General features: G+C 36.5%; 3 protein-coding genes across 3 annotated transcripts; all 3 read left to right on the top strand.

The window, feature by feature from the left end:
• Positions 1-1948: 1948 nt before the first annotated feature.
• LOC106341569 (nuclear pore complex protein NUP93A) lies at positions 1949-7019 on the top strand. Its single transcript, XM_013780305.1, has 15 exons — positions 1949-2142; positions 2218-2309; positions 2398-2464; positions 2765-2824; positions 2931-3020; positions 3286-3552; positions 3801-3896; positions 3988-4122; positions 4314-4367; positions 4466-4549; positions 4662-4748; positions 5151-6056; positions 6131-6312; positions 6391-6682; positions 6757-7019. Exons 1-15 carry the CDS (start codon positions 2041-2043, stop codon positions 6832-6834), a joined length of 2592 nt encoding a protein of 863 aa, XP_013635759.1. The 5' UTR covers positions 1949-2040; the 3' UTR covers positions 6835-7019.
• Positions 7020-7366: 347 nt separating this feature from the next.
• LOC106341570 (mitochondrial acidic protein MAM33) lies at positions 7367-8754 on the top strand. Its single transcript, XM_013780306.1, has 3 exons — positions 7367-7539; positions 7712-8046; positions 8364-8754. Exons 1-3 carry the CDS (start codon positions 7423-7425, stop codon positions 8533-8535), a joined length of 624 nt encoding a protein of 207 aa, XP_013635760.1. The 5' UTR covers positions 7367-7422; the 3' UTR covers positions 8536-8754.
• Positions 8755-9979: 1225 nt separating this feature from the next.
• Positions 9980-15983, top strand: LOC106341568 (calcium-transporting ATPase 4, plasma membrane-type). The gene is made up of 5 exons (XM_013780304.1): positions 9980-10241; positions 12241-12295; positions 12390-14314; positions 14773-15399; positions 15488-15983. Exons 1-5 carry the CDS (start codon positions 10071-10073, stop codon positions 15956-15958), a joined length of 3249 nt encoding a protein of 1082 aa, XP_013635758.1. The 5' UTR covers positions 9980-10070; the 3' UTR covers positions 15959-15983.
• The last annotated feature ends 2955 nt before the right edge of the window (positions 15984-18938 follow it).

Genomic DNA, 18938 nt, shown 5'->3' with positions numbered 1-18938 from the left:
TTAACCAAATCAAACAAATGAAAATGCCCAACATATCTTCAAATCTCTTCCATCATTTTCGTTTTCAAGTTCGGTAAATTTAAACTCAATCTCTGATGCAGAGTACCGAGCATACGTATTTGAAAACAATAGAAACAATATATACAATGTTCGTTAGTTTAATATACTTCTATAATGAAAATAATAAGTAAGTTTTGTATATATTTGAAATTTATAATAAAATTTGTTGATAAAAAATTGATTGAAACATTTTGATTGGTTAATAATGTAAGAATAGCATTATTTTTTTTACATTATATTAATCATCTTAACACAAGCATCCTATTATTATGAAAAAGTAAAATTTAAAAAAAACTTGAGTTGTGATATATATATATATATATATATATATATATATATATATATGTATTTATGTCAGATTAAAAAAATAGTAAATGAAAAGATTATGTTATATTACTTGGATAAGCAGCTAGCATTTAGTCGCGAGCTTTTACATAATCACAAGCTACATGTTTCTTCAATTTGTGATATGCTATGTTTTTTTTCTTTTTGCTTTTATATGAGTCACAAATTGATTTATATGCCAAATAGTTCTAACACTTGTAACACTTATCAAGAAAAATATAATTATTTTTAAACTTAAAAGAAAAGAAATTTAAAGTAGAAAATAAAAGAAATAAAAAGTAGAAATAAAGGAAATTTAAAGTAGAAATAAAAGAAATTTAAAGTAGAAAATGTTTTTTTGGCAAACTTTAGCATTTAATTTGTATATATTACTTTACGAATTTGATATTACTAATATACTAGATTAGTAACTTAAACTTTAGTTTTTGTCTAATTAAATATATATCAAGTATAATATTCGAGGATAATTAGTTGAATTTTGTTTTAATTTTTTACTTGACATATATTTGACAGAATACCTTTTATTAAATAGATATTCTATCAAATTTTTTGTAGATTTGTATATTAGATTGGTTAATGTATGTAGATAATCAAATAAGTTATATTAAATGGTTCTATTATTATATCTTATCATTGATTATAATAAAAATTTGGTAATGGAAAATATTTTTATACTATAAAATAACATTAATCAACTTTCAAATAGTTAGTTTTCTAGAAAGATCAATTTCTATCATATTTTGCAGCAACATTGAAGATTTGGTGCATGACCTACACACGATAGTTAGTTTTCTAGAAAGATCAATTTCTATCATATTTTCATGTTTCTTTATATTTTTAACAGTTTAATAAGTTTATATATATATATATATATACTGTGATAATGTTTGTGAAATTCAAGATAAAAATAATTATTTAATGTTTGTCATGTATAAATACTTTAATTAGGAATATATTTGTTTAATATTAAAAACGTATAAATATTTAGCATAATTATAAAATTTATATTTTACAACATGTATGCCTATATATTTAATGATTAACTAATTTATCACTTATTACATTAAAACAAAATTTAAACGATTATATTATTAAAACTAATAAATCATCTTTAATAGGAAAAACTTAATAACATAAATTGAATATGAGATAAACCTAACTATGATGTCATCGTTAGAATTTGTTAATATTTATTTATTAGTTAATTATTTTAAATTTCATAATTCATGATAAATATAAATTTTAAACAATAGTAATAATACATCCTAAAATAATGGAGAACATGATAAATCAGTAAATTTATTTTTCAAATAATAGTATTTTTTTGAACAATTCTATAAATAAATAAATATAAATCAATGATCAGACGAAAAATAAATTTACTGATTTATCATGTGCATGGGCTTAGTAAAATTCACCTGTGGGGTGGGTATTACCGCATTATTATTACAGCCCGAAGCTCGTTGAAATGAAAGAATAAAAAAAGCAAAAACATTTAAATGATTTACTCCTTTTTAGTAAAAAAAAAAAAAAAAAAAAGAAAAGTGAAATCCCCCAAAACCCTTTCTTCTGCTTTCTCCGAGAGTAGTAGACTGCTAACGGTCCAGAAGGAATCGAATCCCACCACCAAGAGCAATGGCGAACGACCAAGAGATGAGTGGCTGGACCGATCTTCTCCATTCTTCGTCGAAGCTTCTCGAGCAAGCCGCTCCTTCCTCTCAGTTTCCTCCTCTTCAGGTTCTTCTTCCGCTCCCTTTCTGCTGATTTGAGATTAGTACACGATTTGATTTTGATTTTGTTATTGGCTATCAGAGGAACTTAGATCAATTGGAAGCTTTATCGAAGAAGCTCAAGGCTAAAACGCTAAGGAACGAAGCTCCTTCTCAGTCTATTGCCGCCACTAGGTTTTAATCTCTCGCACTCTCTCTCTATTTTTCGAATCCCTAAGGAGGAGTATCAAGAAATGATTATGTTGTCTTTGTTATTTTGGAGATTACTCGCTCGGGAGGGAATCAATGCAGAGCAACTAGCTCGTGATCTTAAATCGTTTGAGTTAAAGGTGAATATTATTGTTCTGCAGACGTTTCTTCAACGGTTACTCTGTGTATTGGGTTGTTTTTGCTTTGAAATACGAAAGTAGAATACATTAGTAGTTTTGTTTATACTTTGAGGTTATACATATTTTGTCAAATAAATCTCCTTCGTAGTTGCTTCTGTATGAGTTATGATAGTGACTTGGTCTGTTTATTGGTATCTTAAGGTGTTGTAGTTGTAGTATGCTTATGCATCTCTCAGCTTGTTGCTTGCTTTTCAAATGTGATTATTCACTGTGTTTTCTTTCTTTTATACTCTTTAAAAGACGACGTTTGAGGATGTGTTCCCCGCTGAGGCTACGAGCGTTGAAGAATACCTGCAACAGGTACTCTTAGTTGTCAATTGGTTACCAAAGTTTACTACTTTTTATTGATTGATTCTCTTGGCGATGAAGTTGACGGACTGTAATGATGGGGGATGTTTCTCTTTAGGTTCATGAAATGGCTATGGTTTCAGCTATACAGGAAGCTCAGAAGGATAACGTTCGAAGCTTTAATGATTACATGATGAAAGTCCTGGAGGTAAGGCTGTCCATGTTATGTATCTTATGCTTCACTTCTTTTTCCTCGTAGCCATTTGTTTCTTCTCAGTTTCCTTTTGCATACAAAGACTAATAACTCAGTGGTTGAGCGTATTTTGTTCTTTCCTACTTATTAGTTGTCTGTAAGAATTGCACTACGCAACTAGCTTTGGAAGGCGTTTTTGTTGGCTGGATTTTTTTTTGCTTGTTGATATATTAGAAGGATGCATACTGATTTTCCATTGGATGTGAATCTGAAATGACAGGAGGATTGGAGAAAAGAAAAACGTGACTTCCTTCAGAGCCTGAGCAGAATATCAATGTTACCTAAAACGAATATGGTTGATGCAAGCAGAGAGGCTAATGCTGGTCAACTAGTGCCGGTGGCTTCGAGTTCTCGAGTATCATCGTCCACACTAGGCAAAGAGCTTGTGGCTCTGGCTAATATACCCATCCATGAGAAAAAAGCATACGTCTATGGAGAGGTTGTGAAGAAACTTAACATGTCAAGAGAACGAGGCTTGCCATTTAAAGTACGTATTTCTTATACCCTGTCTAGAAACTTAGTACTGGTTCAATTTGCTTAAGTTCATGTTTGATAACTGTAGCTGAATAGTTTTCATTTTCCTTAGCTACTTTTGGAAGTGAAGTAGAATTCTTATAATTTTTCATTCTGTAGCACTCTACTTTACAATGATGATTTCCTTTGATGTAGCATGGCTACCCTCCTATAAATTTCCTGGTGTGCTTTATACTGATCCCAGTTCATATCTTTGTATAGCCCGCAATGTCTTTTAAGGAAGCTTATGAATCTCTTGGTGTTGAGGGAACTCATGGAAAATCAGTCAACATCCAGAAAATATGGCAGCTTGTTCAGGTAATCTTTTGAAAAAATAATTGTTCTTATCTTTCTGCCTTTCCAGCTTCATGCAAATTACTTCTGATCGTTGTTGACAATTTTTTCCCAGGCAATAACAGGTGAAGACTCAGCAGTTCGACCGGGTGTTTCGAAGAGGATGTCCCTCGCGATAGGTGCAAGACGTCATTTAGAACGTGGGCATGAGAAACATATAATGGACACAATTCAAAGTCACCCTACACAGGTATTTATTTCTGTCTCGTTTTTTATCTTGTTTCTTCTTGATTATAACAGCTGCTACATGTCTGTCGATGACGTCTCTTTGGAATACCGTCTATACAAATGGTCGGGTGCTGTCTGAAATGATTCCTTGATCTTTCAATCCTATTTCAAGAGTATTCTGACATGTGTCTTGCTTTACTAATCCTCTTCCAGGCTGCTCTTGGTGGATCTGTTGGAAATTTGCAAAGAATTCGTGCTTTCCTTCGGGTTAGTGTCACAGACTTTGTAGAGATTAACACGATTACACGAACCATATGTTTCAAACAGCTTTTGAACTTTATTATTTCTTGTTTTTTACTGTGCAGATTCGCTTGAGAGAATATGGAATTTTAGATTTTGATTCTCCTGATGCCCGTAGGCAGCCACCTGTTGATACCACTTGGCAACAGGTTTTGGATTATTTTCCTTGTCCTCAACATTTAACTGAGATATGGAGGTTTACATTGCTAACTTGCAGGCTTGTTTATATGGAATAACTGATATCTCTCTCTTGAATCTCAGATATATTTTTGCTTACGAACTGGTTATTACGAGGAGGCTAAAGAAATTGCCCGGTCAACTCGTTCATCTCAACAGTTTGCACCACTGGTAAGCGTTCTTTATATCTTATGCTGTAACTGGTTGTTATTAAATGGAATGTACGGATGAAAGGAATTAAAAAATTTGGAATACTAAAAATGGAATGACAGACAAAATGGAATAAAAACTGAAACTAGTTAATTCCACTCATCCCATTCATTCATGAACATTTTTTGCAGGGAATAAAAGGAATAGATTTTACAAAGGATTTGTTCTTTTGTTCCATTCCTAAATTGGAATGTATGGAATTTGTTTAAAAAGGTTTTTATGCTAACTGGTAAATATTTCATGGAATTCAATGGAATGATGCATTCCAGATAATTTTATCCCACAAATAAGCATTCCAGTTGCACCTTAATATATTTTCAAGAATTTTGGAATAATCACTTTGGTTACCTTTCCTTTTTGCAGCTTACAGAGTGGATTACAAAAGATGGTATGGTGGCTGCAGAGACTGCAGCTATTGCATCAGAAGAATGCGAGAAAATGCTGAGAATGGGTGATCGGTTGGGCAGAACCGCATACGACAAGAAGAAACTCCTACTCTACACCATCATCTCTGGTTCCCGCAGGCAAATCGAGCGCATTCTGAGGGATCTGTCTACACTCTTCAACACAATCGAAGACTTCTTATGGTTCAAATTAGCATGCATCAAAGACGTTTCTGGTGCATCTTCTTCATCTGTGGTCTTGAACGATGGCCTGGCGCCCTATAGTTTAGACGATCTCCAGGCCTATCTCAATAAATTCGAGCCTTCATACTACACAAAGAATGGAAAAGACCCCTTGGTGTATCCATACGTTTTGCTTCTCAGCGTTCAGCTGCTTCCTGCTATCATGCACTTATCCAAAGAAGCAGGAGACGGAGGGTATAACATCGATGCTGTTCATATAGCTATCTCTCTAGTGGACCATTCTGTTTTATCCGAAGGCTCTGGGACTGGACACAAACTCAGCGTGATGGATGCCAATGCAGAGGCATCTAGTATGGTTAGGCAATACGGGTCCATGTTTCTGCATCACGGAGATCTCCAAATGACGGTAGAGTATTACGCACAAGCTGCTGTTACTGTAGGTGGGGGGCAGCTAGCTTGGTCTGGGAGAAGCAATACAGATCAACAGAGGCAGAGAAACTTAATGCTGAAGCAGCTATTGACTGAGATTCTCCTGCGAGAGGGTGGCATCTACTTCTTGCTTGGCGGAAGAGGCTCTGGCGAAGAAGGTCAGCTTGGAAGGTTCTTCCCTGATTCTAGATTGAGACAGCAGTTCTTGATCGAAGCTGCACATCAATGTCAGGAAGCTGGATTGTACGACAAAGTAAGTAAACTTCTCGTCTGACATTGTTTAGAGTCTTTTAAGAAAGCTTTTCACCATGTTTTTGAACTTTTCAGTCCATAGAGATACAGAAGAGAGTGGGTGCGTTTTCATCTGCCTTGGAGACTATAAACAAGTGCCTCTCTGAAGCCATCTGCTCCCTGGCACGTGGGAGATTAGATGGTGAAAGCAGAGCATCGGGTCTGATTCTTGCCGGAAACGATATTCTCCAGACTTACAAATATTACCCTGAAGTCAGGTATATATTACTGATCTAAAACTTTGCTTCAAGCTGAGAATGTGCTCCCAAGGGGTTGTTTTGATTGCCCTCTCACAGTCTTCAGGAAGGAGAGCGAGTGATGGAACAAGAAACGATACTAAGAGAGCTGGAGGCGATACTATCGATCCACAAGTTGGCTAGACAAGGCAACCATATGGATGCTCTGAGGGAAATTGCGAAACTTCCGTTCCTTAATCTTGATCCTAGAGTGCCAGATGCAACTGCTGATGTGTTCCAGAGTGCGTCTCCTTACTTCCAGACTTGTGTCCCGGACCTGCTCAAAGTTGCGCTAACTTGTCTGGACAATGTACCTGATCCTGATGGATCAATCCGTGCTATGAGATCCAAGGTACATAAAATAATCAACATATTATTATTATTTTTTGGTTGTGTATTGCAATAACAAAGATTGCCATTGGGCAGATCGCTGGGTTTCTTGCAAGCAACACGCACAGGAACTGGCCTCGTGACTTGTACGAGAAAGTGGCTCGAAGCTTTTGAACATTGTTCCTTGCTAAGACGATTGAAAAAAAGCCATTATTAATTAAGTATGTGCCTTGTAATTTCTTTTTTTTTGTTGGACAGCCTATGTTGTCTTTAGTATGTTTCATTCAGTTGAAATCATATTTTGGTCGAGTGTATTAACTCTGTTCACATTGTGAAAAAATCATGCGCCGTTAGTACTATGTTTACTTTCGAGTCATATTCAATTCATGTTGAGACACACACTGAGTATGAAGGCTTATTGACACAACCTTTGCAAAACATATCATCATGCAATCCCGTTTATCTTCCAAGCTCTGTTTTTTTTTTTCCACAGCAGCTTGAGCTTGTTCCAGTGGAGATCTCTGTCCCTAAGAAGATGATTTGAGATCAAACCGATACCCACTCTTTACGGAGTAAGCTTTAATTTTTATATAATCCCCCAAATAAACTGATAATTACCAGACACCAAAACCGAACCAAACCGGCTCGGTTTACTCTTTTTTTTCTTCTTCTTTTTCTTGTGGTTTCGTCGAGCCATCTGGGAGGAAGAAAGAGAGAAGTCTGTGAAGTAGTCGAGAGAGAGAGAGAGAGAGAGAGAGAGAGATGAGGAATAAGGTGAACTCGCTTCTGAAACGAGGACTCAAAGTGGTTGGCGATGGCATGTTGCTTAACATAATCCAATCTGAACTCCGTCACGAAATCTCCAACCCCCGTTTCCTGGTAATCTCAGTGATCTAATCTCAGCTGAGTTCTCGACTTGACTCTATAAAGTTTCAGTTTTTAATGTATCTAATTTGGTGTTTGGTCGCTTAAACCCTAAAAGTATAAATTTTGATCAGACACGTGTTTTGATTTTCACTTCTTTTGTTGTTGTGTCTGAAACCACCACCAGGGGGTTGAGACGGGTAAGCTAGGGAGTTTCGAGTTGGATTGGGACTCTCCGGGAAACAGAGACGTTGTCCTGAGGAGACGGTTTGATTCAGGGGAAGAGGTTGTGGTCTCTGCTTTACTGCAACAGGAGCCCATTGATGATGATGCTGATGATATAGCGTTTCCCAGAGGAGCTGTGGCTAAAGTTTGTATCAGCAAGCCTAGTCTCAGCTCTGTCTTGCAGTTTGACTGCCGGGTTTTAGAAACGGGGCGTGGGAGTTCTGATTTTGAGATTGAGAGAGCTTTTTATATCCGCTCTTTGTGTGGTTCTTCACCTAATGGAGGAGACTTTTTCAGGTAAAAAGATGATAATATCAATCTTTGTTACTGCTCTTTAGTGTTCAAAGTTCCTCTTTTAATGGCAAATTCATCAAGTGGGAGTTTGGTTCTTATGATGTGTATGTTAGGACTATTGTTTCTTAACTAGGTAGAAGAATCCTTAAGGTGATAAGCTTGTGTTTTGGAGTATTCGTTTTGTATATATTGGCAAAGAAGTAGACAGTTATAGTGAATTTAGAGTCTTGTTGTTGAATCTATTTCTTTCTTTAGATCCATAATTGTTTTTTATATCAAATTGTAAAAAGATATCAGAGCTTCTTGTTTTGGTTGTGTAGTACATTAGATCTGAGACTACAGGATGCGCTGAAGCAGTACCTAACATCCAAGGGAATAAGTGAAGGCCTTACGAATTACATCTTGTGTCATCTGAACAAGAAGGAGCAGGAGCAGTACGTTAACTGGTTACGCAAGCTTGAATCGACAGTCTCACACTCTCTGAAGCAGTGAGCTGTTCAACTCCATTTGCTCATTTGTTTTTTTTTTTCACCTTCTTATTCTTCTTGGAGTTTTCTTGCAATGGTCATTGATGACCTTGAGGTTAGCATAATCAGCTTTGCCATGGTTTTTGTTTTTAGGGAGTTTTATTTGACAAAACATATGTTAACTGGTATATTCCCAATAAATGGGACCAAAAAATCTTATGCTTTCGAGGTTTGCTCTTCGATTTAAGTGTGAATTAATAGTTCATTGCAATACAAATATAAACACTAAAAGTATGACTTCTTATAAGAATGATCTCTAGGCCTCTAAAGTTTCTCAATTTTTTGGGTTACTTTTCTGGTTGTTCTTTTCACATACAAGAAATATAATCTCCTAACCAAAGGTTTTGGTGACAATTTTTAAGTATAAACTACTGAACTGAAAATGTCTTTGTTTTTTCTTTACCATAGCAGTAAAAGTTTAAAAGTGAAAAAATGAATAAAAACAAATCTTCACCAAGAAAAAAACGTCTAATAAGAACAGAAAATTCAGACAATGGCAGCAGCGTCAAGTGCTCTGATTCATCCAGTCCACAAGTTGGGGCAGTATTTTTTATTTTAAAGTCGATTATTTATTAATAGAGAACTAAAAACGACATGTTTTTTTTTCCCAGTCAATTGTTACATTTTTCAATGTTAATACTATTAAAACTGCCGAATCTTGGACGAATATTGAGTATGTGTAAACGTATAGTTCAAGCATCATATAATTTTCAAACCGTTCCTATTTAAAGTAGTACTCTTCTATAGTAACAAGTAGAATCAGAAGAAAAACACAAGAGGAAGAGAAAATGAAGTTTATAGGAATATATTCTCATTTCTTTGTAGATATTTAAATTTCTCTCTCTTTTAATCAGCCTTCTTTTCTGATTTTTTTGTTCAGAGAAAAAAAAACTGAAAAAATGTTTTCTTCTTATTTCGGACTGGTGAAAAAAAATGAATTTAGAGTTAAACTTAATGCTGCTAACTGAAGAAAAGCACTCAAAATTGTACAACCAGACAAAGTCTTTGATAATGTTGCATGAATCACACACAAAAAAAAACTTTATGTTACTACTTAATAGACGTATAATAATTGTCGTCTATCGAGTGTATTAGTTTAATCACTCTCGGAAACACAAATATTGATATCGTTATTAGCTTACTCACGTGACATAACATCATAGATAAGTAAAAAAATAATAATCAAAAGCATAGATCTTGAGGTCGTTGCAAACAAATAAATATCAAAGTAAAAGATAAATAATATTCGTCCGGGTCGGATCAATTTGATAATAAAGATCCCTTTTTTTATTATCCGAATAAAAACGAATGAAGCTAAGCCACATGGGCCTTACCCGAGTACATGATCCGATTAATCCGGGTCGGGTTTGGGTCTAATATAAAACGCCAACTCTCAATCGTAACAACTCTCCATTGATAGAGAAAATTGTAAAGAAGAAGACACAGTCCTCTCTCTCTCTCTCTCTCACTCTCACTCTCAGCAGCTGCTAAGAGTGAAGAATGTCGAATTTGCTAAGGGATTTTGAGGTGGAGGCGAAGAATCCGTCGCTGGAAGCGAGGCGGAGATGGAGGTCAGCAGTCTCCGTCGTGAAGAACCCCGCTCGTCGTTTCCGTAACATCCCCGACCTCGACAAGCGAGCTGAGAACGAGACTAAGAGGCACCAGATCCAGGTTTCGAACCCGCTTCCCTCTTCCTCATCCACATTTTTAATTTATTTATTTTCTCTTTCACGATTCTGTTTTTTTTTTTTGTTTTCGTGATGGAATAATAATTAATCAAAAAAAAAAGGGAACTAATTAATCAAACTCTATAATCACCATTGTTGGCTTTTCTTTTCTTTGTTGTTTGGCCATTGAAGAACAGAAAGACAAGACTTACAACACACAAAAGGCTTTTTTACTTTTTATTTTTCAAAGTCTAATCAAATCAAATCTTTTTTTTTTACTTTGAACACTTTTTATCTACCAAACTTTTTTGCCTTTTTTTTTTCTTTTTATCAGGTAAACAAAAGTAGTTTTAATTTGGGCAAATCTCCAAAATAACAACTTTCTAAGTTTATATCACAAAAATAACACTCAAAAACTAAAATGACCAAAATAACACATTTCTAAGTTTATCTTTTTGAAAATTTTAATTTTTTTATTTTTCAAAATTTGAAATCTTAAACCCAAAACCTCATTTCTCAACTCTAAACTCTAAACCCTAAACCATAAATTTTAAACCCTAAACTCTAAACCATAAACTCTAAACCCTAAACTCTAAACCCTAAACCCTAAAATTTAAACCTTAAACCCTAAATCTTAAACCCCACCCTTTAACTATAAACCCTAAGTTTATGACTTTTGATAAAACATTAAGTGTTATTTTGTGACTTTTGACCTTGAGTGCTAGTTTGGAAATAAAAATTTGATTTAGTGCTATTTTTTGTCTTTTTTTTTTTTTTCTTTTACTTTTCTCTAATGATAGTCATGAAAAATAGTATCTCTTTACAATTCTTTATGTAAGTCAATACGCATTATACATCGGTCGTTTAAGGTAGTAATATTAAAAAAAAAAAATGCTAGCTTTATATATACTTGGATGACCAAGAAATGGAGACTTTGAACAAAGACTCATGAAGATATGAGTTAGGGATAATGATAAAAAAAATATCCTAACGTTTCAATTATTATAAAATTCTCTGAAGAAAACACAATTTGCCAACACACATGATGATGACATGCTTTAATGTCTTCGACTATGTTTACAAAATGGATAATTTATTGTCGCTGCCTTAAGAAAGATGAGCCAGTTTTTTTTTTGAGAGGCCAGAAAAAGTCTGCCCCTTTTAAGTTCTTATTACTAATCTTGGCCATCTTTAGCGACTGAATCCAAACACCAAAGGACGCATTCTAGTATCAACACATCTGATTTTTTTTGTTATGAAATCCCCATTGTTTATTTTCTTTAAATCAATTTTATTTTTAGAGTTTTTTTTTTTTGTGTGTGTGTTTGTTTGGTACGAGTAGGACAGTGTCTTTGACTTCTTGTGTGCAATTATTTTAGCGTAAGGAAGGAAGTTGCTAGGAAACTTCGGCAGGTTTGTTTCATAAGGTTCTGACAAAGATATCAATTTCATCTGTCCACTTGTATAAACCAAATGAAGAGGCATTTTTTTTGTAGGGTCTTTTGGATATGAGCTCATGGTCTTTATTCCTTTTCCTTTTGGTCATTTTTTCATTTCGTGTTGAAATCTATTCTCATTTCAGTCCTTAGGAAAAATGTTTTATAATCAATGATTGAGTAAAGTATATTACAGCTACAATCATTATTTAGTGGGGAGTGATAAACAGTCAGACCTTTTATTAGCTACATTAATCCTGGTTTGAGCTTCAATTTTCAAAGACCTTTTAGCTACATTATTTGGTAGCTTTGTTTTGTTAGATCAGTGATATAATGAACGTCCAAAAATAATTAGCGAGTGTTGCATGCAGAGAGCTTGACTCTGTTATATGATGATGCAAAATGAAAATTGAGTAAATAAATGGATCTTTTTGGCTATTTACCCGCTTATGTTGATTGCATCACTGGGAACTGTTTGATCTTTCTTCGGTTACATGTATGACCAAAGAATCCCATGTTGTGGTAGTTTATCTGCCAAGTAACTCACTTTGTTTTGCTCATGACCAGGAAAAGCTCCGAGTTGCTTTCTATGTACAAAAGGCTGCTCTTCAATTCATTGGTGGTAAGATATCCACTCCTGAAATTTACCACAGAAGCATGATTTAACAATTGGAGACGACTAAGTTATGTCTTTTGTTATTGTATTTTTTCTGTAGCTGCTGGTAGGCCGGAATACAAGCTCACCGATGAGGTCAAGGAAGCTGGATTCTCTGTCGAACCAGATGAGCTTGCATCTATGGTTCGGAATCATGACACCAGGGGTCTAGCAAACAGTGGTGGAGTTGTAGCGCTTGCAAAGAAAGTATCTGTATCTGATCTCAATGAAGGCGTTAAATCGAGTGAACTCCCCATCAGAGAAAAGATCTTTGGAGAAAACCGTTACGCTGAGAAACCACCGAGATCGTTCTTGATGTTCGTCTGGGAGGCTCTCCAAGACATAACCCTCATCATCCTTATGGTCTGTGCTGTAGTATCAATAGGCGTTGGTGTTGCCACCGAAGGGTTTCCAAAGGGAATGTACGATGGGACGGGGATCTTGCTGAGTATACTCTTGGTCGTCATGGTTACTGCCATCAGCGACTACAAGCAGTCTCTGCAGTTCATAGACTTGGATCGAGAGAAGAAGAAGATCATTGTCCAGGTCACGAGGGATGGGACTAGACAAGAGATCTCCATCCATGACTTGGTTGTCGGAGACGTGGTTCATCTCTCTATTGGTGATCAAGTTCCAGCTGACGGGGTTTTCATATCCGGATACAACTTGGAGATAGACGAGTCGAGCTTATCAGGAGAGAGCGAGCCGTCACACGTGAATAAACAGAAGCCTTTTCTACTTGCGGGAACCAAAGTTCAGAACGGTTCAGCTAAGATGCTGGTGACGACGGTCGGCATGAGGACCGAGTGGGGGAAGCTGATGGAAACGCTGGTTGATGGTGGAGAAGACGAGACTCCTCTCCAGGTGAAGCTAAACGGGGTTGCGACGATCATCGGCAAGATTGGTTTAAGCTTCGCTGTGCTTACGTTTTTGGTGTTGTGCGTAAGGTTTGTCTTGGAGAAAGCAACGGCCGGTAGCTTCACCAACTGGTCTTCCGAAGATGCGCTGACGCTGCTGGACTATTTCGCAATCTCTGTAACCATCATCGTCGTTGCTGTACCGGAAGGTTTGCCGTTGGCGGTGACTTTAAGTTTGGCGTTTGCTATGAAGAAGCTGATGAGTGACAGAGCACTTGTGAGGCATCTGGCTGCTTGCGAAACTATGGGTTCCGCTACTTGCATCTGCACTGATAAGACGGGAACTTTAACTACCAACCACATGGTGGTCAACAAAGTATACATCTGTGATAACGTTCACGAGAGGCAAGAGAGCTTTCAGTTGAAGCTACCAGAAGAAGTTCAGAGCATTCTTTTGCAAGGCATCTTTCAGAACACTGGCTCTGAAGTAGTTAAGGATAAAGACGGAGACACTCAGATCCTGGGATCACCAACGGAAAGAGCGATACTCGAGTTCGGTTTGCTTCTAGGTGGTGACTTTGGCGAGCAGCGTAAAGAGCACAAGATACTAAAGATAGAGCCGTTCAATTCAGACAAGAAGAAGATGTCTGTTCTTATAGCTCTCCCTGGAGGTGGCGCACGTGCCTTCTGCAAAGGCGCGTCCGAGATAGTGTTGAAGATGTGCGAGAACGTTGTGGATTCGAATGGAGAAACCGTTCCATTAACCGAAGAGCGTATTAAGAATATCTCTGACGTCATTGAAGGTTTTGCCTCGGAGGCTCTGAGGACTCTCTGCTTGGTGTACAAAGATCTGGATGAAGCGCCGAGCGGAGATCTTCCTGATGGAGGCTATACGATGGTAGCAGTAGTTGGAATCAAGGATCCAGTACGCCCTGGTGTTAGAGAAGCTGTGGAGACTTGTCAAGCTGCTGGGATTACTGTTCGTATGGTCACTGGAGATAACATAAGCACAGCTAAAGCGATTGCGAAGGAGTGTGGCATATTCACTGAAGGAGGTTTGGCTATAGAAGGCTCGCAGTTCAGGGACTTGCCTCCTCACGAGATGAGAGCCATTATACCGAAGATTCAGGTTCGTTTGACATTGTGTATAGAAATGATTAGGCCTGCGGATTTTTGTCCGAACCGAACCAAAATTTTTGGTTTTCGGTTTGGTTTCGATTTTGAGTTTGGTTTAGTTCGTTAAGATTTTGAAAAATAATTCGGTTTTCGGTTTGGTTTGGTTTTCAATTTTTTTTTTTTAAAATACCAAATAACTGAAAATAACTGAACTTGCCGAACCGAATTAACCAAACTAACCGAAAATAACTAAATAACCAAAAGCAAAAAAACTGCCATTTTTGGAAATAATTAAAAACCAAAATTAACCAAAAACCGAACAGATTTTTTTCCAGTTTGGCAGGATTGTGGTCGAACTGAATAAACCAAAACCGAAAATAACCGAATAAACCGAAACCGCATGCATAGAAATGATTGTTAACGTTCACAAATCTCTAGAAGGATCTAAAAACTTGTTTTGTGCCTTTTCAGGTAATGGCTCGGTCTCTGCCATTGGACAAGCATACTCTAGTCAGCAACTTGAGGAAAATTGGAGAGGTGGTTGCAGTGACTGGAGACGGGACAAACGATGCCCCTGCACTGCATGAAGCAGACATTGGACTTGCAATGGGGATAGCTGGAACAGAGGTTGCTAAAGAGAATGCTGATGTGATCATAATGGACGATAACTTCAAAACTATAGTGAAAGTGGCTAGATGGGGACGTGCTGTGTATATAAACATTCAGAAGTTTGTTCAGTTCCAGCTAACTGTTAACGTCGTTGCTCTCATCATCAACTTCGTCTCTGCTTGCATCACAGGGTCTGCTCCACTCACTGCTGTACAACTGCTTTGGGTCAACATGATCATGGACACACTCGGTGCACTAGCATTAGCCACAGAGCCTCCTAACGAAGGTTTAATGAAACGTCCACCAATCGCTAGAACCGCAAGCTTCATCACCAAAACCATGTGGAGAAACATCGCCGGCCAAAGCGTTTACCAGTTGATCGTCTTGGGAACTCTCAACTTCGCAGGCAAATCTCTTCTAGATCTCAATGGTCCGGACTCAACAGCTGTTCTCAACACAGTCATCTTCAACTCCTTCGTCTTTTGCCAGGTACGTAACGTTCACACTCCAAAAACAAAAAAAAACTAACACCAAGCAATGACATGAGAAAGTCTTAATGGTATATAATCCAAAACAGGTGTTCAATGAGGTGAACAGCCGTGAGATTGAGAAGATAAATGTGTTCACAGGAATGTTCAATAGCTGGGTGTTCACTGGCGTAATGGTTGTGACCGTTGTGTTTCAAGTGATCATAGTGGAGTTTCTTGGAGCGTTTGCTAGCACTGTTCCTCTGACCTGGCAGCATTGGTTACTATCAATCTTGATAGGATCATTGAGCATGATTGTAGCTGTTATTCTCAAATGCATACCCGTTGAGTCTTCTCGTCAACATCATGATGGCTACGATTTGCTTCCTTCTGGCCCTTCCTCTTCAATTCCGCATGATACCATTTCAATGTTGGTGTTTTTTTTTTTTTTTCCTTGTTATCAGGACAGTGATTCCAAATATGTAAGATACTGCAGATTCTTGTTTTTTTTTACCACGGATCCAGTTTTGTGTTACTCGAACTTGTGGTTCTCTCTCTGTTCTTGCCGTTGCTCTTCTTAAGAAACAATTGAGGTTCATTGCGATCTTAGATAGCTTCAGCTCCAAGGTAAGTGTGCATACTTGCCGATTTGGAAGACATTGTTCAGTAGATATTATATAACATAAAATACTAGAATTCTATAGCAATGGCTAACATCAATCAATGTAAATATATGTTATTAATTAGCAACATTATAGAATATTGCAAAATAGATGGAGAACAGTTCAGGTTATTTGTTAACAAAATAAAACATTGCATGTTGCTTTATGCTGTATATGTAATGGAATTTGCATGGCAACTCTATGTTTTCTGAGAAACATTTTTGAAATTGAGCGATTAAAATGGCACTAAAATAAAATAAAAATACAATGTTTGAATGTTATCTTACGGCTAAATATAGTGGATTTTCTATGAATATTTGTGGATCTACGTAAAAAATCAGTTTAAGTGGAACGTTGTTTATCATCAAGTTCAATCAAATAATATCTAAGAGAGTTGCTTGATTGATTAGTCCGTAGATCCACCAACCACAAACATTGATAACATATACTTTAATTTTCGTGTATAGTTAGAAGTTAGAACTTCTAATTAGATGTCATTTGTATGTGTATCATTGTTTCACTATTGGAGTTGTATCTATAGTTTTACGCAAAAAGTTAACGGTATTTGTTGAATTCTATAAAGTTAGGATAACATTTATTATTGAAGAACAGTGCAGGTATTAATCTTATTATATAAAGTTATTTATCATCATAGTGGATTTTCTATGAATATTTGTGGATCTACGTAAAAAATCAGTTTAAGTGGAACGTTATTTATCATCAAGTTCAATCAAATAATATCTAAGAGAGTTGCTTGATTGAGTAGTACGTAGATCCACCAACCACAAACATTGATAACATCTACTTTAATTTTCGTGTATAGTTAGAAGTTAGAACTTCTAATTAGATATGTCATTTGTATGTGTATCATTGTTTCACTATTGGAGTTGTATCTATAGTTTTACGCAAAAAGTTAACGGTATTTGTTGAATTCTATAAAGTTAGGATAACATTTATTATTGAAGAACAGTGTATGTATTAATCTTATTATATAAAGAATAGTTTAGTCTCTCCTTAGAGAGACACCTACGATGCCACATAGGAAAGTCATCTCCTAACAGCTCGACATGTGTCACTTTCTTCAAAAACTCACTGTTTCATTAACTTGGAAAATCAATTGACGTGGACTTATCTATATGTTAAAAACAAAAGCCCATCCCAATTAATACATCATTTTCGAGAAGGCAACAATTGGCGTTCATCGTCTCCTTCGATCTCTGCATATCTGAACCGCCATTTTCGAGAAGGCAACCATTGGCGTTCACCGACCCTTCGTGAAGAATCTCTGGAATCAAGCTCGGTTCGTGTCATTTCGATTGAGATTCTTCCCCTATGAACTGTTACGGATGCATTGATTCATCGCAATTAATGACGTTCTTAACTCATTCAACCCACCCCAAGCACGATTCCTCATTCAATGCACTCTACAAACGATGAATCTCCAGATATAAAAAGATGAACCTTCATCCTGTAGACAGATCACTTTGTAACGAACAATGAGTGGAAAAAGTCTTCGTTTTTCATGTTTTACAGTCTGATTCCATCTCACTCCTTCTCCAAGAAGGCTCCGACGAGATCTCCAGTGACTAATGGGAACTCCACGCCGAAGAGATTCTTCAAACGGCTGTTTCGTCATCCGTCTCCGGTTAAACGCATCATCGCGATACGGCACTGCTCCGTGAAGCCGAAGGAGGCAGCATGGGTTTTGGATAAGAGCTTTGATTCTCCAAGAGTTTCTCTAGGAAGTAAGAGCTCGGTTATGAAGTTTGTCGTGGCCAGTGCTCTTAAGTTTAAGAAAAGTGATAACAAGTCGCTGTTAATGTTATTCACGAAGCAAAGTTTAGTGCTTTTTGATTTTTGATTAAAAAAGTGTTTTTTGATTTGATGTCTTTTGGTTCTGTATCATCTGTTAGATTGTTTGTAATTGTTGTATTGATTAGGACGGCTATTGCCACTGAAATGTGAGGAGAGAAGTGAAGATATTGAAAACTTTGTCTGGTCATGATAATTTCCTCATTTCTATGATGCATATGAGGATCATGATGATGTCTCCATTGTGATGGAGCAAGCTCTCTTTTAGCTCAGACTTCAGCTCAGACTTCCTTGGAGAGTCTTAAACAAGTGGTTTGTTGTTTTAGGCTAGGCTATGTGAAGAAGGTTTTGGAGATATCTAGCAACAGAGCAATAACAACAGTTGTAAGAAAAGATTTAGAGCCAAATTCTCTAATGAGAAACTTAAGAATCAATCTTCATGCTAATAACATCTTTTATGTTTTCAGGTTCTGAGCCAACATTACAGATGAAGCTTCAGCCATGTTAAGGTGTTCTATTCTGTTTTTATCCCTATCTATATATCTCTTTTTATTTGCATGCATTATCGACTCTTTATTTACTTTTTTTTTCAGGTGATCCAGTGGGCAAAATAGGGAGAATAACCACACGCTCTTTGTTTAAGAGTTGTGTTGACCACATTGTGATGTGTCCACTTTTTTTAAAAAAAAAACCGATTAGTCTCCACTTTGATTGATAATTTTTCCATGCTTAAATGATAGAAAAGAATGTGTCACTGATATACATAAGATAGTTATGCAGATTTTCTAGAGTGCAGTTTGAAACTGATTGAACATCCAACGTAAATGGTTTAACTTCAAAAAGGTCAATCTTGAGAGAAGAGATTTCCTAGACTATTAAAAGAGTAAAAAAAGATTTGATTGAGTTACATTGATTGAATCAAAATCAGTAAACAAAAAAAAAGGTCATATCAGATCAAGTAAAGTACAAACCCATGACCTGGGTTTCAAAATAGCACTTGCGCTCAATGGTGATGAGCTTTGTGCCTTGCGCGGATGTCTTAGAAAAGACGTTAGGTTTGTATACAATACGAAAGAGAGATTAACAT

Source organism: Brassica oleracea, chromosome C4 (genome assembly GCF_000695525.1).
Source record: "Brassica oleracea var. oleracea cultivar TO1000 chromosome C4, BOL, whole genome shotgun sequence".
Lineage (NCBI taxonomy): Eukaryota > Viridiplantae > Streptophyta > Magnoliopsida > Brassicales > Brassicaceae > Brassica > Brassica oleracea.
The sequence above is the reverse complement of the archived record's forward strand: the minus strand, read 5'-3'. Positions and strand labels throughout refer to the sequence as shown.